The sequence below is a fragment of the Aplosporella prunicola genome, assembly GCF_010093885.1.
Source record: "Aplosporella prunicola CBS 121167 unplaced genomic scaffold K452scaffold_23, whole genome shotgun sequence".
Lineage (NCBI taxonomy): Eukaryota > Fungi > Ascomycota > Dothideomycetes > Botryosphaeriales > Aplosporellaceae > Aplosporella > Aplosporella prunicola.
Window position 1 is genome coordinate 100,710 of NW_022983551.1, and position 21,839 is coordinate 122,548.

A 21,839-nucleotide genomic window follows, 5' to 3' on the forward strand; every position below is an offset into this window, starting at 1 on the left:
TCGCGCGCGGCAAAATGCGATCGGAATTGAACGGCTTACTTCTGCACCTTCCAGCCCTTCATGCCGTGGGGGCCAAAGTGCTCCTGCACCATGGGCATATGCTTGTTCAGGTAATAGTCGAGGTCGAAGGTGGCATCGGAGGCCGAGGGATAGAGGATGGTGGTGAAGACGGGCATTGTCGGTGGTGTTGTTGGAACTGATAGCTATGGCAGACTGCTGGAGGCGGGCGTAGGGATTGTGGCTGGCTTAAGATTGGATAGGAGAGGTCGAGTGTCAGAGGCAAGTCGGCGCAGGTTAGAAAGTTTAGGGACGGATCAGAAGATGACGCGTGATTATTAAAGCCGAGAGGTGGGGCGGACAACACAGCGGGGTAGCTCTGCTTTGGCTAGAGAGGATGCGGTTAGGTCATGTAGCAGAAGGTTTTCGCACGAAAATCCGGGTCATAGGCGCGGGTGAGGCTCGACATGACTGGCTTTTTGCTGCTTCCACTGCCACTGTCCCGAACCCTCTTTTCACCAGTAATCCCGATTCCGCTGAGCCTTCCTTTGCCCGTTAATCCCCCCGGAGGTTTTGCACTATTTGCCGCGTAGGTCGCCGTACCTGCATGCCCTATCCTCCGACTAGCCACCTCCTTTTTCCCTCCCCCCAATTGCCCTTGTATATATGCTTCACGAGTCAAAGATGACGTGGAAACTGATCATTGCTCCGACACCGAGTCGTAACTGCTGTATCCGCAGTCCGGTATGCACTGTCAAGGGTAAGGTGATGATTACCAGCAGCTGGAGCCTGGAGCGGGGTTTTGTCATACCATATTGCTTATGACGGCAATCGGACGAGCGTGACATTGGCCGAGTGCTAGGCGACATCGCTCCGGGGAAGCACATCCATGCCCTGATCATCGTCCCCGCATCATTTTACTATTGACAATGTTAGGTGCACATGAAACAAGGGAAATCAAGCGCTGACTCTGTGATACTACATACAATCAATTCCGTCAGTATGAAGGGCCGCTGTACGCATGTACGCATGAACCTGTGTCCCTTGCTCGACCTTTCAATTCGTGTTTTGCCGTAGCAAGATTCATCACTATAAACAAGTCTCTTTGCAACCCGGTTGCTGAAGTCTCATCTATCACATCCACTTCCAAGTCCATAATACCACGTATTCTCAATAACACTCTGCTATCAGTGGATCCGTCAAGGTTACCGCCCCCTTTTTGGAACCGCAGCATCGGTTGCGCCAGAGTACGCCCGGCTGTGCCACTTAGACGTACCCACAAAGGGCTGATGGGGGCTCAAGGCCCACAAAGCTGATGAAATGTCTACCAAAAGTGTCACAGAGGCCCTCGACATGACGATATCCTTCGCTTCAGGTTCCCGAACGCAGCACCATGGTCCGCTGATCGCCTTGTTCCTTCGGGCTTTTGGGAGTCGATCTCGGAGGCTGCTGGATGCCCTAGGTAGAGAGCGCGAAGCACTCCTGCAGGAGTACCCCGATTAGGTCTCCTCATGCGATAAGTACTTGTTGATCGGTCTTGCTCAGTCACTTCCAAGTATTCGAGCATAGGCTTCCTCCGCACTGGTAAGAGCTTTATTGCAAAACCCAATCAATTTGAATTTTAGTTGAGCATCGCTTGAGCACACTGCATCCATTGTGCATCTGAACAATTCTTGAAGGCAGAACAAGTCTCCCAAATTGCGCCTCACATGCCACTCGTTCCGCAAAGATGAGATTAGACGGAAATACTGGTAGCGGCGAGAGTACTTCCCCATAACCTAATGTATAAACACCCCATAAATCCCCACGTCACTGAGACAGCATACATCACTTGACAACCAGATCACCTCTTCGGCTCTATATCAGTCCTAGCTAGTGGTCGACAAAGCAGGATTGCAGTGAACCAAGTCACAGCAACCGCAAACCGCAGCCCAGCGCCCCAAACAAACCACGTCACTGACAGTGACGCAGTCCCAGTTCCAACCTGCCCATCTGCCACAAGCCCCCAACCCGTACTCTGTTTCTCTTCATCTCCAAGCCCACTCACTCCTTCACCGCACCCTCAATCTACCCCACTCCTCCGCGCCCACCAACACGAACGCTGAACCCACCAATGCCATCCACGGTCCATCTGAGCAAATCAGAAACGTTGGGGGCGCTCCGCCCCTTCCACTACTACAACAGTCCCACTCTCGGCCCCGTCCAAAATGCCGCACGGATTGGCAAACGTCGCTATTTGTGAGACAGTCAGGGCGTAGCCGTAGTGACGCCATATAAAAATTGTATCCGTGCGCCAAATTGAGGGGAAGGCTTGTGGTGTAGATCCCGCAAGATCTCCGGCGAACATTTAATATATTGGGTGCGCTCGCACCGCAGGAAATGTCTTGATTGCGATAAGGGGGAGCTGGCTGTGCTGCGCCGCTGATCCTGCTCGTCGGATAGATAGATCGCTTTCTTCCTTCTGTCTCAAAAGCGAAAAGTAGATGGAGACGAGCAAGTCATGTGCTCATGAGGTAGTTAACTAGCAGCAGACAGGCCATCACAAGGTCTCACAGTCACAGATAGCAAGAGGCAAGCAGTTTATCACTGATAAGTCCGCGCATTGCGCTTCAAATTTACAATTCTACATGAAGATTGACAAGAAAAGCCAGAAAGAGCCCAACAACCAGTGGGGCGATCCGTCCGTCTAAGAAGTAAGAACAAGCGTCTTGCATCGTCTAGCGTAACGATTTTCCCTAGTCACATTCACCTCCATACAACCTTTTCCCCCTCAGCAAGCGCCCTGGAAGCACTTAGATGCACTGGGAGTAGAAGTCGTTCTGGACCTCGCACTTGGAGCCCTCCTCGCAGTCAGTGGCGCCGTTGTAGTTCTTGCCACCGCACTGGTGGTACTTCTTGACGGAGCCGGAGCTGGAGCCAGACGCGGCGGGGGAGGCAGCGGCGGCGGAGGTGGGGTCAGCCGCGGGGGTAGCGGCAGGGGTGGAGCCGGTCGTCACGGTCTCGTAGGTGGTGTACTGAGTGGTGGAGTACTCAGTGGCGGTGGAGACGGCACCACCAGCGGCGGCGGCGGGGGTGGTCGCAGCAGCGGCGGGGCTGGAGACAGCCGCGGCCGAGGACTGAGCGACGGGGGTGGCAGCGGGGGTGCTGGACGCCTCGGGGGTGGAGACAGCGGCCGCCTCGACGGCGCCGGAGGAGGAGCTGGACGAGGCACCGTCCCAGACCTTGGGGCCGGGGATGGGGTAGGCCTTCTTGGAGCTGTAGATGTCGAAGACAACACCATCCTCGTCCTGCTTGTAGATACCGGGGATGGAGACACCGGCGGGGAGCTCGGTGGTGCCGGAGGAGGTGACCTCGATCTGGACACACTCGGTGTAGACCTGGATACCGCCGACGTTGGAGGCCTCGTGGAGGGCGAAGATCTCGGGGCGGAGCAGGTACTTGCCAGCGGCAATGTTGGGGATGGTGATGGAGTGCTTGCCCTTGTTCTTGATCAGGGTATCGACGGCCCAGGTGTCGGTGTCGACGTCGTAGCCATCCTCAGCAAGCTTGACCCAGCCGCTGCCAGCAGTGCCCTTCTCGGTGGGGGCAATGTAGGTCATGACGGGACCCTTGTGGGAGGAGGCGATGATGTCGTCACTATCGCTGCGGCTGTCGTGGTGCCACTCGAAGGTGAACTTGTCACCGGACTTGACCTTGAGGGTCTTGGCGGTGGCAACGTTGTTGACGTTGCAGGTCATGTCCTTGGAGGTGACATCCTTGATGGGGTTGTTGTTGGGGGGGCTGCGGATGTAGCCTTCGGCAGTGTTACCAACACCCTGGTCCTTATCGTTGATCCAAGCAGCGAAGACGGTGGTGTGGGCTTGAGCGACCTGCGCAGCAGCAGCCAGAGCGACAATGGCAGAGTACTTCATGGTGATTGATGAAAGAATGTGGTGTCGAAGACGACGGAATGAATGTAAAGACTGAAAGAGTGTTGAGAGAAGGAATGTGGACTTGCCAGCTGTGAGTGATAGTGAGAGTAGAGACGGCGTGCGGGCTCCTTATATGTAGGAGCTGACCATGCCGCTGAAGCACCGCCAAGAGCCTCCTGTCCCCTCTCGCTTGACGCCGTCTCTCACGATGGAGGACATTGCGACAGCAGCGCGCCAAAGTTTCAGTTTGATGTGCTCAAGGGCAAGCCCACTAAAGCGCCGGAGACAGCTCCCCATTCGGCAGGTTAGTCGCTTGCCCGGCCAATCGCTTGCAGCTGAAACGCGGGAGTGCCTGACCACGGCCTCTGCGCCCCGGGTCCCGTTGCGTACTGCGTCTATCCAAACGAAATGACCTTGGGGTACAGACTGCTTACTTTCGAAAGCCCCGACTCGCTCGAGGCGTCCAAGATACGACGGAATCCCAGATGCGCTGGCACAGCAACACGGAGCACCGATCCTCAATTTAGACGTGGACGAAGCGCTCTTCCGCCGCCTTCCAGACGCATCTTCATGCGCACGTAGCCCCTCTTGGGTCTTGCCTTTCGCCTACTATAGATGCTGTCTACGGCCGTTGCGGTCAGGGCTTCTATTATTGTTTCGAGACGCGGAACGCTCACTCGGATCCGTCAGTCCGCGTTTCGGCAGCAGCAAGCCCCTTGCAATGCCGATGAGCGCGGGTTGAAACGAAAGTGGCGGAGGGCACAAACATAGTGGGGAGTAATATACCCGTTCTCCACGGTGCAACTTTAGGGGAGGCTCTGTCTGCTGTCAAGCAAAGTCCAATCGAGGTCTCGGTCGCTCGGCCCCCCGGCAGCCCTGCCCCGGAGAAATTCCACCGCCGACCGATCAGGCCGCTGTGAGCCCCACGTTCCTCCGTCCACCACCCTCGCGTCATTCATGGCCTCCGTAGATCCGTTGCGCCGCCGCCTCGACGCCCTCCTTTCCGCGCGCACATACCCAAAGTCAATATGTCCGTCTGAAGTCGCCCGCGCCCTCACCGCACAAGACCTGGCCTTCCACGGCGCCGCCCACTGGCGCGACTTGATGCCCGACATCCGCGCCCGCCTGTGGCAAATGAGAGTCCGCGGCGAGGTCGACATCCTGCAGCGCGGCGAGCCCATCGCCCGTCACGTTGCCCTTGAAGACATCAAAGGCCCGATCCGAGCACGGCGAGTCAAAGTCGCTGAGGGATCATGAGGCCCCATTCTTGTTGGCAAAGAAAGGGGACACCGCTACATTGATGATCCACGTACCAGAGAGAGATAGGGAGCGAGCTCCAGTCTTCTAGAAGAAACTCCGTTGATGATATTGTATCGCGGAACGCCTGTCAAGCCCTACCAGCGAGATCATTCGATGCCGGTCCAAGACCTCTCGGCACATGGATCATCGTCCTCTTGGCTGACGAACAACACAATATACGAAGCGGCGAAGGCAACATCATTCGATCAACTCACATTCCATCCGGCCTCTGTCAAAGGGGGCCCGGTCATGCCCGCAGCCGCTCTTTCACACCGGATGAGAGATCAGGGCCCATCACACGAACCCGCTTCAGCATCGTTCTCTTCGCAGCTTGTCTAGTACTGTACTATCCAGCGCCACAAAATTCGCCGCTCAACGTCGTGCCCTGCGCTCATGGATTCACTGGGCGATCGAAAAGCGAATCGGGGTTTGTCGGTCCACACTCCAGACAGGTTTGCAAGACAGCTCCGTACCATGATGTCAATTCAGCGCAAAAAATCCAAGCTCCAGTGAATCTGAGATCTAAGTGTTCGAGGTTAGTCTGGCTGGATACCACCGTTGTTCAAGATCTGGTCTTCGGACCCCGGTCGGATCCTGTTTGTTCTCGCTGAGGAGATACATCGTCTCCTCCTTTAGCAGCCCAGCAATTCCTCTTCTTCTCTTTTCATCCATCCCCTGCAGCCAACAACGATTAGAACGTCTAAGGTAGATCAGCAGCTTCCGACCGTCGAAAAGACGTCTACAATGCGATCTCCTTTTAGCGTAGATTGTTTATTAAGTTTCTTTCCTTATAACGGTAAAGATTTCCCAACGGCAGCACAAGACCTAGCCTGATATACCGACAAACGCCTTTTCGATAGCCGGAAGTTGCCAACCAGCTAAAACCTTGTCACCAATCTTGACCGTATCACGCAGCAGCATCACCATCAAACAGCGCTCTCCCTCATCGCCCCCCATCGTTCCGCCAACCGCCACATTTCCTTCCAAAATACATCCGTGCTCGGAAACTCGCCCATAAGCACCTCAATCCCCGGCCCCCCTGTTACCAGCTGCATCCTCACCATCTCGGGCACCACAACCGCCAAGCGCCCTTCAAACCACTTCGGCAACGACGGGTCGCCGTGGTGGCCACTCGCGACAAACCATCCCACGCCTAACGTCCAGGCCAGGGAAGGCAGGCGCGCGCCTGCGGCCGTCCAACGCTCTAGTAGGTCTGGTACTGAGAGCAGCGCGCGCAGCTGCCGCGAGAAGTGGCCTTTGGATGCAGTGTCGTATTTCAGATCGCTGAGGACGCCCCAGATGTAAAGATGTGCGGTCTGGGCGATGGCGGCGTAGACGAGGTCGCCGGGGGCGGGGGGCGGAGACGCCGCTTGGGCGCGCGTGCGCGTATTCGCGCAGTCGTTGTCGCTATGGAGCGTGAAAGCGTGCTTGGCCCACTCATGCGAACTTTTTAGCTTTACCAACACGCCCATGAGGTCGTACCATGCGACATCGGTCAAGGATCTCACGGTCCTGCGGTCCACGATTGTGCTCCACGGCGGCATGAGAGCGAGGCTTATCTCGTGTAGCTGGTACAACAATGAGTCGACGGGCGTGTCTGCTAGCGAGGGCAGGTGCGCTATCGTTGCAGCGTGGAATCCCTTCACTGTGCGCGTAAAGCCGAGCGGGAAGCTGGGGTTGAAGGGCAGACACGTAGGTCGCAGGGTGGGCATCCTGACCTGGCCAGCGCAACCGTGCATCTCACAACAGAATAGGGTGTGCTGCGTGTATTTGGAGAAGGTGTCGATGCCGCCGCGGGCAGCGATCAGGGCGTACATGCCATGGAGGTGGGAATTTACAGCGGCGAAGTCGCCCGCGAGGCTCTGGGACCACCATATCAGAAGAAGAGAAAAGAACCAATCGAGAAGACGCACCGTAATCGCAGCCAAGGACGCCACGGCAGCAACAAACGACTCCGAGATCTGGTCCGATGTAACGGACTCCCCCAGTGCCGGCATATTCTTCCGCACCGTCTCTATCGCTTGGCCCATGTACGAGAGGGAAGCACGGCTGATCCCCACCCCTGCATTCATTTCATGCACAATCGAGGTCCCGGACAGTAGAACCAGCAGCGACGACTGCTCCTGCCGCAGCAGGTCCCACAGCGTAATGTTCCCGTACACGACCTTTTCTGCATGGAGGAGGCGTGTCAGCAGTGGTAAGTAGCAAGAGCACAGTGGATCCATACATACCCTCAGCCAGCAGTGACGCGCCAAGGTAGTAAGTAAAGACTGCAGGGGGGTAAATAGAGCGTACCCGTCAGCCACTTAGACGCACATGCATGTCCGGTTGCGCCATCACGCACAGTACTTGATCGTCCGGTCCAAATGAATCGAGTCCTCGACGGGCAGGGAATCGAACGGGTCGGATCGGCCCGCGCCTACGCTCCAGACGGCGATCTGGCGCTGCAGGGCCGTCCGCGGCCTGCGACGTCGCTGCTGCTGCGGCTGCTGCTGCTGCTGCTGCTGCTGCTGCTGCCCTTCATCCTCGTCCCTCCCCCTGCTCTTGCCCGTCTCTCGGTTCCGCCGCTTCCCATCATGCACCACTAGCTGCACATGGCTGCGCAGCTGGCGCCGGTACGACGTCTTCTGGTCGCCGGCGACATTGACGAAGACGAAGGGTCTAGGCTGCTTAGAGCGCGACCTAACGGGGCGCGAAGGCAGGGACAATGACGCGGACGATGAGGACGACGAGGACGACGAGGAGATGGTGCTGAAGTCCGAGTCGCGACGCGTCTCAGAAGATGGTAGTGGCGATGGTGCAGCCGGGTTGGCATTGGCGTTGTTTGTGGGCCAGGCGGGCGGCTGTCGCGCCGAAGACATGATAACGGTGCTCGTTACGGGTCGACGCGAAAGGGCGCGGCTTTACTTAGCCTTGCATTGCGTTTGGGGGCGACGAATCGTTTTAGTATGGACGGGGGCGGGCGGCGGAGATGAGGCGTCGCACGCGTCGGTCCGGCCCGGAAGGATCGATCGCCTGCTCGCATTGTCCCGCTGTGGAGAGAGAGTGGGATAGCTATTTAGAACCCCACTCTGAGACAAGGTCGACGACGGCCTATAGAATTGTCTCCAAACAAAAGAGAGTCAGGGCCGTGCTTTATGGATTGGCGCGGGCTGTTATGTATGCCTGCCGCTTGTACACTGTACTCGTCACCCACATTTCTTAGGTTTTGTTTTGGATATCTGGGTTATCATATACCCAATCCAAGAATTTGAAAGCCATACAACTCGGCAATATTGCCTTATTAGGGATAGACAGCAGCTTCTAGTTTTTGCATGTTCAGGGCTTTCCGTCCCGGTTAGCCGATTGTAGCCAGCTGCATAAATCAAGCTAGGAATCAACCTTGTCACTACATGCAAGTTAGGTTCAAACAAGTTTCTTAAAAGAAAACAAAGACCAGCTATATCCAAATCCTCCTCTCACAGACATTCACCTGAACCATCGAGAATTTTCGAACATAAACACACTGTCTAGCACAACGCAGGCATCGATTATGGCGTGCTAAAAACCCTACCGGCCGTACGCGTTGTTAATTGTATCAAGTATCCCACACCCATGACCCGCAAGCACCATCTCCAACCCATCTACTTCCATACCCCCCGACCCTTTAATTACTAATCTCCCCTCCCCTCCCTAGTACATACCCCCTACGGCCCTATCCACCCCACACAGCAGTCCCATCCCCACCACCCCACTTCCACCATCCCTAACCCCCCCTGTCCGCCCCCCTCAGATGTCCGACCTTTACCCACTGGCTTCCGCTTTCAGGCCTAGCTACCTCGTGGTTCAGGCTCACAGAGTGGCCAGGCACGCACGCCTTCCCCCGGCTGGATGCCAGACGTTCGACCTTCTAGTCAGTGGCTTCCAAGGGGTTGCTGTTTTGGGTTGGTGTGCTGGCTGGAGACCGGTTAGTCAGCTTCCATGTTGCCGCGTTCAGCCTTCTTGTTGCACTTCCACTGGCAATAATGATATCCCTTAACAGCCTCAATATTCATCTCTATACGGTTCTATATCAAATACCCTTGCACTAGGACCAGTGCTTAGCATCGTAGCTTACGAGATCATTGTCACCATACCACACAAACTTGGTCTTAGAGGTTTTAAATCAACTACACATTCCCATTGATCGCTACAAGCTAGACTACAGGAAAGCGTAAGCAGCCAAGCGGGCGACTCGTCCACACAGCCGTAACGCATACCACCGACCAACTCTGCAGCGCCGAACTCTCTCCCAAAGAAAAAGAAAAAAAGAAGATACTATTATCCCTCCGGTGTGGCGCACTCACGAGTCCCACCGAAAAAATTGAAAAGAAAAAAAAAAAAAAAAAGTGAAAAGGGAAAAGGGAAAAGAAGAAAGAGGAGAGAGAAAGGAGAAAGCTCGAACAACCTAGGGAATCATCCACGCCTACCGCCCGCTTTAAGAAGTTGTGTCGCGTTGTGCAAGCCAACGGCCATCTTACGAGCTGTTCGCATACGCCTTCTCGACCTCCTTCTTGTACTTGTCCAGGATGCCCCTGCGGTTGAGCTTCTGCGCCGCAGTCGTAAGGCCGTTTTGGGCGTTCCACTCCTCGTCCGCGAGCACAACACCGTCGATAATTTCGAACGAGGCAAGGCCACCCTTGCGACCGGCGGCTTGAAGCTGCTGCAGCACGGCTTTGTTGAGCTTGGGCTCGTGGACCAGCTGCTCCAGGTGGTCGCCCGGCACGCCCTGCTCGGAGGCCACCTTCTTAAGCGCGGCCTCGGCAGGCACAATAATGGCGATGGGCTTGTGCTTGTCCTGCGCGGCGTAGATGCAGATGTTGGCGACGACGGGGTGGGAGCGGTAGATAGACTCGAGCTGCGGTAGATTAGTACCGGAGAAGCGAAATTGGTGAACAGTGAGTTGACTTACCTTCTCAAGAGCAATGTACTCTCCGGCCTGCGTCTTGACCAGGTTCTTCTTGCGGTCAATGATGCGGAGCTGACCCTTGGCATCGAATTCACCAATATCGCCCGTCTTGAACCAGCCATCGGAGGTGAAGTTCTCCCGCGTCTCCTCCTCAAGGTCGAGGTAACCCTCGGTAACACCGCCACCGCGGATCCAAATCTCACCTTGAGGTGGGTCGTTCTTGGCGAAGTAACCAGCATCGGCGAAATCGACGAGCTTGATCTCGATACAGCCAGGAATCTCACCCAGCGCCTGGTTGGTGTAGGCAAGCGGGTCCATCAGAGCACCCATGGCAGCCGTCTCAGTCAAACCATACCCACTGATCATTGGCGTGATAGCCATAGACAGGAAGTTCTGGGTGTCCTGGGAGACAGGACCGCCGCCGTTCATCAGAATCCGCAGCCTGCCACCAGTCGCCTCCCTAATCTTGTTGAAAACAATAGTATCAAGGAGACCAGCACCAGGGAAGCCGGTCGACATCATGAAACCCTTGGCAGCCATGGCACCCCAGAACAGGTTGCGAACAAGGAAGTTGGCGTTGGAGATCTTGCCCATGATGCCCTTCTTGATAGTCTCCCACACGGCGGGCACACCGACAAGAACGGTGGGACGGAACTCTTGAATGTCACCCTTGCAGTTACGGACGCTAGCATCGGACAGCGTGCGGGCGTTTCCATAGCCCATGGTACCACCCCAGAAAAGGACTGCGTTCTCGAAGACGAATTCCAGAATGTGCGCAAGAGGAAGATAGGTGAGCAGACCATCGCCAGGACCAAGGTAGGGGCCAACGATAACATCAACACCAGTGACTGCGATTGAGGTTAGCCGCTTTATTTCATTGGCGCGCTCGGATTAAGGCTGGCCACTTACTCGCAGCAACAACGTTCTTGTGCTTCAACAAGACGCCCTTGGGAGTGCCGGTGGAACCGGAAGTGTACATGATACAGCACAGGTCCTCAGCATCGGGAGGCGTGGGATCCACCGGGCTGTCCTCGCCCAGCCTTCTGAGCTCCTCGAAGCTCTTGATATTAAGGTGAGGGTGCGCCTCCTTGAGGCTGTCAATGTCCGCTGCCTTAACCTCGGAGGTGTTGTTGTAGATAACATGCTCGATGGCCTTGGCGGTCTTCAGAGGGTTGATGAGCTTGGTGAGAAGCTGCGGGTCGAGGAAGATGGCCTTCGCCTTGGTCTGCTCAAGAGAGTGCCTCAGACCCTCCTCGCCGAGGGTGTCGTAGGCGGTAACGATCGGCATTGACTGGGACAGCGCACCTAGTTCAGACTGTCAGTGCAAACTCTACCGCGCATTATTTGGCAGACGCGACTTACCGTGAGCTGTAGCAAGCCAGTGGGCGCTTCCGGATGATCAGCAATAGCGTACGGGATATTGGAGATCGACTTACCTCGTGGCGGCAAAGATGTGCACCCTGTCTGGAGCCTGCATGCCGAGTGCCCTGAAACCGCATCCGATCTGTAGCGCCAGCTTCTCGTACTCGACGAAGCTTAGGTAGTTGTAGGGGCTCAGCTCGAAGTAGGACCACTTCTTGTCGACCTCCTGCTCCTTGCCATCGACCATCTTCTTGATCTTCTTCGTCTCGTGGTGCATCTGGACGAGCTTGCGGGTGCCGACGGCCTTTGCATTGCCGAACTTGGCAGAGGCGTACTTGAGGACGTCGTAGATGGTCGCAATGTCTTCGTGCGGGCGCATTTTGAGAGCATCCTTGGTGCGCACGTTACGGCGCGGGATCGTCTCGCCCTCGACCTTCTCGCAGCCGGCGACTTCGACGGAGAAGGGCGGCGACTTGTACGACCGCGGTTGCGGCGTCATGGTCTTGAGGTTCTGTACCATTGTGGCAGGTGGTGAGGAGCTCCCCGTGAAAGCTCAGGAACGTATGTAGCGTGACGTAGGGGATTAGCCGATAGGAGGCGAAGAGGGCAGAGGGAGGTAGATGGTGGCGCGAGATGAAAGAAAAACAGACAACGGTGGGAGGATGTAGAAAGAGGGGTTTTGCGGGAGGTGGGTATATGTTGGCCGACGTGAAACAGCTCGGGAGGCGTCGAGAGGATGACGAGGTTGTGGCTGGAAATTAGGGTCCGTGGTCTGGACGGAGCCGGTGACGTTTTCGCTTCCAGGCCCCGAGTCGGCTCAGTGTGGTGCAACAGCCGCCCACCTCAACAAACCTATCTCCCAGCAAACTGGGTGCGCATAAAAGCGTACCTTTGTCGCGGCGCACTCTCACCTGACCCTCCGTTTGGCTGCCGCTGAGGGGAAGAGAGAGGGAGTGTGTGTCAGTTGTCCAAGCCCGCGTAGCGCTTTCCATCCACCCATCGCCATTGCCTGTTTCCTGAATCCACCAACCGCCCGCCAATAATGGAACAGCTCCTTCAAGCCCTGCACGACGAGGTCCATGACCCCGAAGAAGGTGATTGGGCCACTCTGCGCCAGACACTTCACCCTCGACCTCCGCAACACTCGCAACTAAACCACTGAACCCTTCGCAGACGCCTTTCTCGTCTTTTCCCAGCCCGTCCCGTCCCATGCTCTCGGCATCATTGACAACAAAGCCTCCTCGCTGGAGCTCACCGTCGCCGGTCGCGACCTGACCATCTCCCAATCCCCAGGCCTGCTCACGTCCAATCGCGCCCTTGGCAGCACCGGTGCTGTCGTCTGGAAGGTCACGCCTCATTTCGCCGAGTGGATCGCGAGCGAAGGCAACCTTTTATTCAGATCCCAGGCACTGGGCTCGGATTCGACCGTCTTGGAATTGGGCGCTGGCGTCGCAGGCATCGTACCGCTCGCCCTGGCGCCAAGCGTAAGCAGATACATTGCCACGGATCAAGACTACGTGCTGAAACTGCTGCGCCAAAACATCGCGGACAACAGCAGCGCCAGTAAAGTTGGTGCGAAACGCGGAAAGTCTCAGAAAGGTCGGGCGGGCGCGAAAGCGCAAGACACGTCGTCGGCCGGGAAGATTGAAACGCTGACGTTGGACTGGGAGAGTGACTCTGTGGCCTCTCTTCCCCAGCAACTAAACCGGCAAGTTGGTGGGATTAGCCCTGCCGAGGCTGGTGTCGATGCCATTATTGCTTGTGATTGCATCTACAATGACCATCTCATAGAGCCGTTTGTCAATACGTGCGCCGACATCTGTGCGCTACGGCCGCAGGAAGAGGGGGTTAAGCCTACCATCTGCATCATCGCACAACAGCTCAGGACGCACGAGATCTTTGAATCGTGGCTTGTGGCTTTTCATCGACGGTTCAGAGTCTGGAAGCTGCCTGATGAGCACATGCCCAAGGAGCTTAGAGAAGATTCGGGGTTCATCGTCCATGTCGGTATTCTACGATAGCAGAAATTAAAATGCTATGTTAAAATAGGAGTAATACGAACTACTCTGAGATGCTGATAATCGTAGTGTGTCTACACTCTACAAAGACCCAGTTGTCCTCCTGGCGACTGATTTCGAACGGTTGCAATTTCAAGCACATGCTGCCTAGTTTCTGAGTACACCAAGACTTATCCACGAACCCCGTATGTTAGGAGAGCAAATCGCAGAGGATCATAAGCACCGACCCACTACCCAGTAACCAGGCACCGGTTCTCCGCATCCTGGTACAGGTACATGTACAATGTAGGTACGCATTCTGTGCAAGCACGTTTCCCGAGGTCCAAGAGATGCCGTGCCGAGGCTCGCCCCTCAAGTTACACTGCCACAGCCTTGCCGTTCTGCAGTGGCACGAACCACGGGCCAACTCTCGTCAAGCCTTCCGAAGAATCCGCTGCCAAGCTGCTCATCATTCAACGGCCGCCACCGCTGATCCAGTCTGTGCTGCCGTGATGGGCCTTGTGTGGGGAATCCCGAGGTCGGGGACCCTAGTCTTTGGCCCCCAGGATTCGCAACGGCCATCTGCGGCTGAACCACGCGAGCTTCTTCTGCGTGAAACGACGATCTTGTATGGAGTCCCAGAGTTGCGAGTAGGTAGGTGTGACCACTTAGCGGTGATAGCAAGGCTGTTAGACTTGCAGTAACAGCGCTTTCCAGTTCCCCCATGACTCCTTAGCCCGAGAAACGATGGTAGATCAGTTTGCCATCAAGGCACACCACTTTTGTTGAGTGTTATTGTTGGTAAAAAAAGCTCTTGGTACTTAAATAAATTCCGTCACCGTCGACCGAGATTCTCCGCCTAACGGGATAATGACATTCGTATTGTACGGAGTGAAAAAGAAATCTAGCTAAGATGTCTATAGTATGCGTACGCTCTAAGGCTATTTCACTCATGTCAAGGACCAAGACCTTTGGATTTCATTAGGGACTGCTTGTGTCCTTCCATATCTCGCTTGAGGCGGTGACGGATGTTCGTCAATCTCCCTGCAAGAAGCCAGAACAAACTGAGGCATCGCAGCACGAGATGCAATGACAATGAAACCTTGCAGCGCAACACGCCCACTTAAAGCTTTAGAAAACTTAAATTTGCAACTGAACATACAAAACTCTAAGTGATATTTCTCCTCAACGGTGGAAAGCTGCTGACAGACTCAAACGCATTTAGGTTTGACTACAAATGAATTGGTAGTGGTGGTATTTTCTGGTAGCATAACCTTACTTATAGGACAAATTCGAAAAGCTGCTATAATGACATTTGCTATCCTGTTTTTTCAATTTATCCTGTAAGTTGTGCTATTTGCGTCTGATTGGGTGGGTGCTTCGCGTCTGATTGTTGTGTGGGTGCTTTGCGCCTGCTCTTTCCCGTTTCGGCAGGCGGCACGGCGTGCCTCCCCCCACAAAGAAGGGAAGCTGCCTGCCTGCCCGGGCTGTCTTGCTTGTGCCGGAGCACAATGTTCCTTCCCTGACACAAGGTGAGCCGCCCGCTCTTCACTGTTTCTTAGGCCTGAGCAGGCTGGCTCTCTCAACCTCTCCACTCCGACGTCACTGGCTCTCGGCCGCTTCTGCGTTTCACTCCATCTGGAGACTTGTGTCGCTTACCTACTCGCGTGGTTGCCGCTTTGCAACTTACGCGTCCTTGTACCATGGCGGAGAAAGACCATTGGAACAAAAGTACGTCAGCCGTTGTCCCAAAATGAACGCCTATACCTCTTGCTGACCACATCCCAGAAGTGAGGAAGGAGTATGTCCAGAAAGCACTTCGGGTCGTTCAGCCGCAGCCAGAGTATCCTTCGGAAAAGGCCCTCCATGATTACGTCCATGAGGTCCTGTCCAACAGCGAGAAATTTCCTTTGCCGAGTTTTGCAGCGTTCACGCGGGAGAGTATCCTTAATGTCCTCACAGTGGATGTTCAAAGGCGCTTGGTGGCGAGTAGCCAGACGAGGGTTACGGCTGGTAAGCCCTCAAACGTTGCCTTCTTTGAAGATAAAGGATATTAACACCAATTCAACAGCTCCTATGACGATTGGATCTGTTAAGGAGGAGGAGAAGGTAATGAATACGGCGCCGCAACAAGTGCGCCCGGAACTCGAGAGGGAACAAATTAAATGCGCTGAAGCTCTGAAGCTTATAAGCTCCGCACAGCAGCTCCTCGACGACGCACTGAAGATTCTGCAATCTTGCTCGACGCAACCCCACGAAGAAGTTCACAGCAAAAGACATGACACCGTCAACAGCAAGCAGGCAAATTCGGCGGACAAATACCACTCCACCCCTACCTCGATCTTGCCGGAAACCTCGACCTCCACCAACCAAGATTTTCACATCAAGGACTACGATCCTACAGTTTCCAAATCGGGTGCTGGGATTCACAAGCAGTCGAATGCTGGATCTCGTGCTGGTTCGCATGCTTCGATTCACTCACTGGGGAAAAAGCGCAAACAGGACGCGGTAATGGACACTGGAGACAAATCGGCAATCACCACTGTCAAGAAGGGGCCATCTTCTCCGGTTGACTTATTACAGCCCAGAAAGAAAAGTCGTCCGCATAAGAAGAAACAGTTCATTAAAAAAGAGGCTGAGTGAGTTGCGGATATATGCATGCTAGCTTCAGTCATCATCAAAGCATTCTGTCTTAGATGCATCATAGCAGCTGTAAGTATCACTTCTATCGATGCTCTACAAACGAATTGACAAATGTAAACCAGGCAACAATCCAACGAGTCTACTCAACTTCGAGCACAACTACCAATACTTGTCTCGATTCCAAAAATGGCCGGCGACGTCTCAGTATATTGCTCAGATGCACATCATGATATACAATCAACGACAACGGTGTGTTAGCTACAGACTTGAGGGCAGAGGGGCACTAGTAGCCGGTTAAACAGACAGGGGTCAAACAATACCATGTCGGATAGCTTCCTAAGTCTCTTTACAATTCGAAAGCTTCATCCGGTAGACTTGTCAACCTGTGACCAGCATGTGTGATCCGTCCTCTATTGTCTTTGCATGTGGAACGGTAATGATCGGTCACCACTCTAAACACTGGGTTAAAGACATACATAATACCGGCCTGAGCTAAAGGGTGAGAGGCACTATAGCTCCAGGACACCGAAACATGCTCACGCCTTGCGCTTCATTAGAGCAATGGCGTTCTTATAGGGGATGAGTTCGGACCATTGTTGATTGTAATCAAGGAGATGGGCGAAAAAAGAAATGACAGAAATGAGAATAGAGATATAACCATAAGCCAAAATTGACGTGCGAGAGCTGGAATTCTTTTTTTTTTTTTCATCAAGCGTTGAATTATGAAGACATGGTAGCACAAATACAGGCGGCGGGGCAACGGCGGCCAGGACTTATTCGGCTCTCGGGCTGGCTGTTGGTGATGTCCCTCGGCCTCGGATGCTGTCATACGAGAAGACCAATTCACGGCTCAACTTGACTAATTTCGGGTGCGCGATAGGAGAATTCGTACGTTCGATGGGCATTGGTGGTGTTGCTTGAACCGCGCCTCGGATATAGCGTGGCAGCTCGGACGGGAACGCTTCCACGGAAGGATCCACGGCTCAAGACAGCTGGCATGTAAAGAGGACAATGTTTCATTTCTTTTTCTCGAATATTCCCTAGCTTTGAAAGCGCCTTTGTTCAAGTAGTCTTTGTAAGCTCGCGCCGACGCGGCTGCTAACTCCGTCAGTACTCGTAGAAGATGGTTGTCGATGACTTCATGTTGCTACCTGCATTTCGCTATAAGTGCCGACGCATCACCCGCACATCACTTGAGCCGCACCAACATCAACTCACCTAAAGAAAAAAAAAAGTCATTCACATCACATTCGACCATCAATTACCTTTTCAACCTCTCCAGCAAGTCTCAATTCCTCACAATGCCTTTCGAATACAAGAAAGTCCTTCTCATCGGCGCCACCTCGGGCATCGGCGAGGCTCTCGCGGCCAAGATGGTCGCGGAGGGCGTCAAGGTCGTTGTCGTGGGCAGGAGGCAGGATAAACTCGATGCCTTTGTGCAGAAGCACGGAAGCGACAAGGCGACGGCGTACGCCTTCGACATCACGAAGCTGAGCGAGATCAAGAAATTTGCGGCCGACGTGACGGCAGCGCACCCGGACATCGACAGCGTCTTCCTCAACTCGGGTATCCAGCGTGGCATGAACTTCCAGAAGCCCGAGAGCATCGATTTGGACATTTTCGAACAGGAACTGACGACCAACTACACCTCTTTCATTCACCTGACGGTGGCGCTGCTGCCGTTCCTGCAGCGCAAGAAGACGCGCACCAGCATCATCTACACGACGTCCGGCCTGGCGCTGACGCCCATGGTGCGGTGCCCGAACTACTGCTCGACCAAGGCGGCGCTGCACCACTTCATCCTGGTGCTGAGGCAGCAGATGGTCGACGGCGGCTTCAACGTGCAAGTCGTCGAGATCTTCCCGCCGGCGGTGCAGACGGAGCTTCACGACGCCGAGGTGCAACCTGACATCAAGGACGGCCGCAGTGTCGGTATGCCGCTCGCCGACTTTGTGAACGACACTTGGGCTGGCCTGGACGCCGGCAAGGACCAGATCCCCGTGGGCACCAGCAAGATGAGCTTCGACAGCTGGGAGCAGGACCGCCAGAAGGGCTTTGCGAAGATGTCGGAGCACTTGAGCGAGTTCACGCAGAACTTCTACAAGCACGGCGAAGCGTGAAGGGAAGGTACTGTACAGATGCTAGACAAATACGTAAATAAACGCCGTACGTCAATCAAAAGTCATGAGTGTTTGAGGTGGACTGTTTGCGGCCGTGTCAGGCTTCTTGGCTTCGTATCGAAATAACGGCGGCGTCTGCACAGCCCCGAACGACGGAACCTCGCGGCGCGCGGCCACCGGCGACGCCTCTCCCCTCTCGAGCTGCAACGACTAAACATACATCCGCAACAAACCACTCGCACCTCGTTCAACCCCCTGAAACTATACCCAGCCATTGGCAGCCGTTCGCTTCAGTCTTTCGAATACCCCGTCCCACCGCAACCATGGGTTACGAGGAGTTCAGCACCGCCATGACCAGCCGCTCGCTGCGGACCATCAAGACGGTAAGTCCGCAGCCTCACCTACACCCACCTGTCGTTTGTTCGTTCACACCCGCTGACTATTTCACTAGGAACTCGAGTTCCTGACCGACTCCGGCCACATCACCACTGCGCAGTTCAACTCGATCCTCTCGCAGCTGCCTGCGCAGCCCTACAGCGTCGCCGAGAACGCCAGCGTGCCCATCCAATCGCCCTCGGCAATCAACACGCGCGGCGGCAGCACGACGAACACGACGACGCCAGTCTTCCCTGCCCTGCCCCTGCGCAACCAAACGCCTGTGACGGCGACGCCTCCTCCACCGGCAGCGGCCTCTCCCGCCCCGGCCCCAGCCCCCGCCCCCACGAACGAGAAAGTCGGCTACTACGCGCACGACCCGACGCCGCCGCCGCCCGCGTACGCGTCTACGCCGCCGGCGCCCCCCGTCCTCGCGCACGCTACGGCGCTGTACGCGTACGCGCCCACGGACGCCGGCGACCTGGCGCTCACGGCCGGCGAGCCCGTCCACGTCACCGAGTACATGAACGCCGAGTGGTGGAAGGGGCGCAGCGTGCGGACGGGCGCCGAGGGCATCTTCCCGCGCGCGTACGTCCGCGTCGACAACAACGCGCCGCCAGCGCCCGCGCAGGGCCCCATGAGCTATGGCAACATGCCTTTGGCGGTCGCGCAGGGCGGCCCTGCTGCTCCCGGCCCGAATGGCGAGGTTGTGCAGCAGGATGGCAAGGCTGGCAAGGGCCAGGAGATGGGCAAGAAGTTTGGAAAAAAGTTGGGTAATGCGGCGATTTTCGGTGCTGGTGCCACGATTGGTGGAAACATTGTTAATGGCATCTTTTAAGCTGATGCGCGGCGAGGGATGGGGCGCGGGGTGCTGCGCTGCTGCTGTTGCTGCACGGTGACATCGCTGCAGCATCACGCGGCGTGGCGTGGCGTCGCTCGACCTGATGCGATAGGACAAGCCGCCGAGCGGTGTCGCTGTCTCCGTGCCCCCGACGATGGTCGTCGAATCAAGCCATGGGAATCTGGGAACTGGGTTGGTGGAATAGGTACAGGCGTTCGTTTTACTTTGCTTTGTATCTCTTTGTTGGGTTCTTTCGCCTGGTCTGGCTGTAGGTATAATCGATCCTAGGTCCTGGCATCGGGACGCACGTTCTTTTCTCTGCCGCCGCTCTTTTGCTCTCGTTTTGTTGGTTGTTCGTTTCGTTGCGTTGGGTTGTTGTATCAAACAATCACTTTTTTGGTTTTTTCTGACGTGCACGGCGCGCTGGCTAGGCTTGGCTGCTGCTGCGTATGTACGTGCTTATTGAGAGTTCGTTGTGGACTTCTTTGTTCCTGAGTAGCTATGCTGTCTTGTGTGCTGCTGCTGGCGCTGTGTGTGGGCTGCTACGCTTCACTGTGCTGCTGGGCTGGGTGGGTGTGCGTGCTTCGCCTGCCGCATACCGCTCCGCGTCCAGTCAAGTCTTCCCCCGATGACGCCCTGCGTCCCGTCTACCTACCTACCTACTCATCTCCGCCCAATCCCTCCCACTTGTCCATAGACCGCTCCTGCCTCTTCCGTTTCTTCTTTTTCTCCTCCGCCACTGGCCTCACGCACTATCGCTCACTGACAGTGTTTCCGGTACGAGGTCTGCTAGCCCGCAACACGATGCCAAGGGAGTGAGGAGAGAGGGGGTGTGAAGCAGTGTCAGTGGCATTAGAGGGTTAGAGCAGTGAATGGGGCCCTGATGAATATGGTAGGTGAGTGATGAGCGTATTGAGCTTGTGAAAAGGGGGCAAAAAGAAGTGGCGCAGCCAGGAATCAAACTCGCAAAAAGAAGAATAGGCAGCGGTTGAGGTGCAACACGCTCAAGGGTGCGTCACCCGATCAGCTCAAACCAGTAAACCAGTAGACCAGTAAACCGGTAGGAACGGGAGGATATGCTTTCAACGGTTGCTCTGTGTTGCGGAATGAATGGCGCCCTGGCCTTATATACTAATGTATTCTACTGTGCACTTCATGGATTCACCATTGCAGTGTGCCAGACTGTTACCGGTATAGGGGTTGGTTAGTAAGACCGGCGGCTGGGGTGTGTGTTAAGGTTGGGGCGGAGGTAGGGATGAGAGGTGAATGAATGACGTGTGAAAGTGAAGTGAACAGTGAATGAAGACAGTGACTAGCGCCGTTTGGCGTATGTTTATTCTCCCTCCGCTGAGTATAAAATCTCTCCCACTTTCGGCCAACCTTTACTTCTACAATCTCTTCCTCAACCTCTTCCTCAACCTCTGCATCTGCCTCTTTCAACCCACATCCAAGACCAGCTCTCGCGATTCAGTCCAGCGCGACGACGCAAACGCAATCGTCTCCAATGCTACCGTCGCACACAAACGGTCCTCTCTGCCCGGTTTCTGGGTGGCGTTGCCTTCACTTTTGCGGTCAGGCCATGAGCTTTCGCTACAACGCCGCAGACACGACTTCTGGTGCCCCCGGCACCATGCCCTGACCCTCAGAGAGCTCAATGCCAACGACTGCCTCACTTGACATCTATCACGCTCGCTGAGCTCTGTCACTCACGGAAGACAACCGTCGACATGTTGGCCTTGTTAAGCTGGTACGTCACTTCACTTCACTTCACATTCCCCGTCCAACCCCACGCATCTACATGATGACCACTATTCCATCCGCGTGTGTTTTATGGCTGCTCTTTAACGAGGACTTTGCTTGTTGCGTTGAGCATGTCCTCGTTAGCGGCATCCAGATGTTAGAGACTTGGTTTCCTGATCTTCGATGCTGTTCTTGCTCTGCTCTGCTCCCTTGCGGCTTCTTTGGTTTGGTCTGACTGACTTCAACAGTAATAGGTCTATCTGTACGACTGCGCTTGAAGACACTGTCGCGCTTTGTCAAGGTACGTCACTTCGCCGTCGGGTTTCGTCCAGCACTACTCCCATCCATACCTATGATGACTATCCAATCCATCCGCGTGTATTTTATGGTTTGCTCGCATGGCGGGCATCCAGCTGTTCAAAAAGAAATTGGTTACTGAGCTTCCGCATTATCCATTCTTCACAGCGTCGCTCTTAGAGTTTTCTCCGACTTCAATCTGACTAACACCTGTCGCAGGTTTCTTCACCTTCACCACGTCTCCACTCCAAAGGAAAACAGTGTCGACACATTGGCACCACTAAGCCGGCAAGGTACGGCACTTTGCAAAACCCAGCAGTACAGCGCTCC

The 21,839-nt window shown here is 55.2% G+C and overlaps 9 protein-coding genes across 9 annotated transcripts in view; 5 read left to right on the plus strand and 4 right to left on the minus strand.

The window, feature by feature from the left end:
- The window catches only part of K452DRAFT_233849 (uncharacterized protein), a gene marked incomplete at both ends in the record, with an annotated part of 514 nt that extends 338 nt beyond the window's left edge, over positions 1-176 (minus strand). The window contains one exon of the mRNA XM_033537336.1: positions 40-176. Within this exon, the coding sequence (XP_033394163.1) occupies positions 40-176 (137 nt within the window). The remainder of the gene's footprint in view (positions 1-39) is intronic.
- Positions 177-2,580: 2,404 nt separating this feature from the next.
- On the minus strand, positions 2,581-4,141 carry K452DRAFT_290591 (carbohydrate-binding module family 1 protein). The gene has a single exon (XM_033541027.1). It carries the CDS (start codon positions 3,906-3,908, stop codon positions 2,790-2,792), a length of 1,119 nt encoding a protein of 372 aa, XP_033394164.1. The 5' UTR covers positions 3,909-4,141; the 3' UTR covers positions 2,581-2,789.
- Positions 4,142-4,865: 724 nt separating this feature from the next.
- Positions 4,866-5,165, plus strand: K452DRAFT_234186 (uncharacterized protein; the record flags this gene model as incomplete). Its single annotated transcript, XM_033537354.1, has 1 exon — positions 4,866-5,165. One exon carries the CDS (start codon positions 4,866-4,868, stop codon positions 5,163-5,165), a length of 300 nt encoding a protein of 99 aa, XP_033394165.1.
- Positions 5,166-5,968: 803 nt separating this feature from the next.
- K452DRAFT_290593 (uncharacterized protein) lies at positions 5,969-6,808 on the minus strand. Its single transcript, XM_033541028.1, has one exon. It carries the CDS (start codon positions 6,749-6,751, stop codon positions 6,134-6,136), a length of 618 nt encoding a protein of 205 aa, XP_033394166.1. The 5' UTR covers positions 6,752-6,808; the 3' UTR covers positions 5,969-6,133.
- A 2,744-nt stretch (positions 6,809-9,552) lies between these two features.
- On the minus strand, positions 9,553-12,192 carry K452DRAFT_276851 (uncharacterized protein). Its single transcript, XM_033539299.1, has 5 exons — positions 11,571-12,192; positions 11,497-11,522; positions 11,044-11,439; positions 10,138-10,982; positions 9,553-10,083 (listed from the first exon to the last, which is right to left on the minus strand). Exons 1-5 carry the CDS (start codon positions 12,014-12,016, stop codon positions 9,703-9,705), a joined length of 2,094 nt encoding a protein of 697 aa, XP_033394167.1. The 5' UTR covers positions 12,017-12,192; the 3' UTR covers positions 9,553-9,702.
- A 169-nt stretch (positions 12,193-12,361) lies between these two features.
- On the plus strand, positions 12,362-13,517 carry K452DRAFT_353003 (uncharacterized protein; the record flags this gene model as incomplete). Its single annotated transcript, XM_033545803.1, has 2 exons — positions 12,362-12,590; positions 12,670-13,517. The coding sequence occupies exons 1-2, from the start codon at positions 12,539-12,541 to the stop codon at positions 13,515-13,517; spliced, it is 900 nt and encodes a 299-aa protein (XP_033394168.1). The 5' UTR covers positions 12,362-12,538.
- Positions 13,518-14,801: 1,284 nt separating this feature from the next.
- On the plus strand, positions 14,802-16,525 carry K452DRAFT_311400 (uncharacterized protein; the record flags this gene model as incomplete). Its single annotated transcript, XM_033543420.1, has 7 exons — positions 14,802-14,836; positions 14,928-15,025; positions 15,066-15,224; positions 15,282-15,506; positions 15,565-16,132; positions 16,259-16,385; positions 16,469-16,525. 7 exons carry the CDS (start codon positions 14,802-14,804, stop codon positions 16,523-16,525), a joined length of 1,269 nt encoding a protein of 422 aa, XP_033394169.1.
- Positions 16,526-17,437: 912 nt separating this feature from the next.
- On the plus strand, positions 17,438-18,256 carry K452DRAFT_311401 (uncharacterized protein; the record flags this gene model as incomplete). Its single annotated transcript, XM_033543421.1, has 1 exon — positions 17,438-18,256. The coding sequence occupies one exon, from the start codon at positions 17,438-17,440 to the stop codon at positions 18,254-18,256; it is 819 nt and encodes a 272-aa protein (XP_033394170.1).
- Positions 18,257-18,428: 172 nt separating this feature from the next.
- K452DRAFT_353005 (uncharacterized protein) lies at positions 18,429-19,968 on the plus strand. Its single transcript, XM_033545804.1, has 2 exons — positions 18,429-18,639; positions 18,708-19,968. Exons 1-2 carry the CDS (start codon positions 18,580-18,582, stop codon positions 19,467-19,469), a joined length of 822 nt encoding a protein of 273 aa, XP_033394171.1. The 5' UTR covers positions 18,429-18,579; the 3' UTR covers positions 19,470-19,968.
- Positions 19,969-21,839: the final 1,871 nt, after the last annotated feature.

Excerpts from the sequence above, each read along its gene's own strand:
- K452DRAFT_353005 (XM_033545804.1), top strand. The coding sequence starts at position 18,580 with ATGGGTTACGAGGAGTTCAGCACCGCCATGACCAGCCGCTCGCTGCGG. Across the intron at positions 18,640-18,707 it reads CGCTGCGGACCATCAAGACG|GAACTCGAGTTCCTGACCGA; the intron begins GTAAGTCCGCAG and ends CTATTTCACTAG.
- K452DRAFT_290593 (XM_033541028.1), bottom strand. The coding sequence starts at position 6,751 with ATGCCGCCGTGGAGCACAATCGTGGACCGCAGGACCGTGAGATCCTTG.
- K452DRAFT_290591 (XM_033541027.1), bottom strand. The coding sequence starts at position 3,908 with ATGAAGTACTCTGCCATTGTCGCTCTGGCTGCTGCTGCGCAGGTCGCT.
- K452DRAFT_276851 (XM_033539299.1), bottom strand. The coding sequence starts at position 12,016 with ATGGTACAGAACCTCAAGACCATGACGCCGCAACCGCGGTCGTACAAG. Across the intron at positions 11,440-11,496 it reads CTGGCTTGCTACAGCTCACG|GTGCGCTGTCCCAGTCAATG; the intron begins GTAAGTCGCGTC and ends AGTCTGAACTAG. Across the intron at positions 10,084-10,137 it reads AGTACATTGCTCTTGAGAAG|CTCGAGTCTATCTACCGCTC; the intron begins GTAAGTCAACTC and ends AATCTACCGCAG.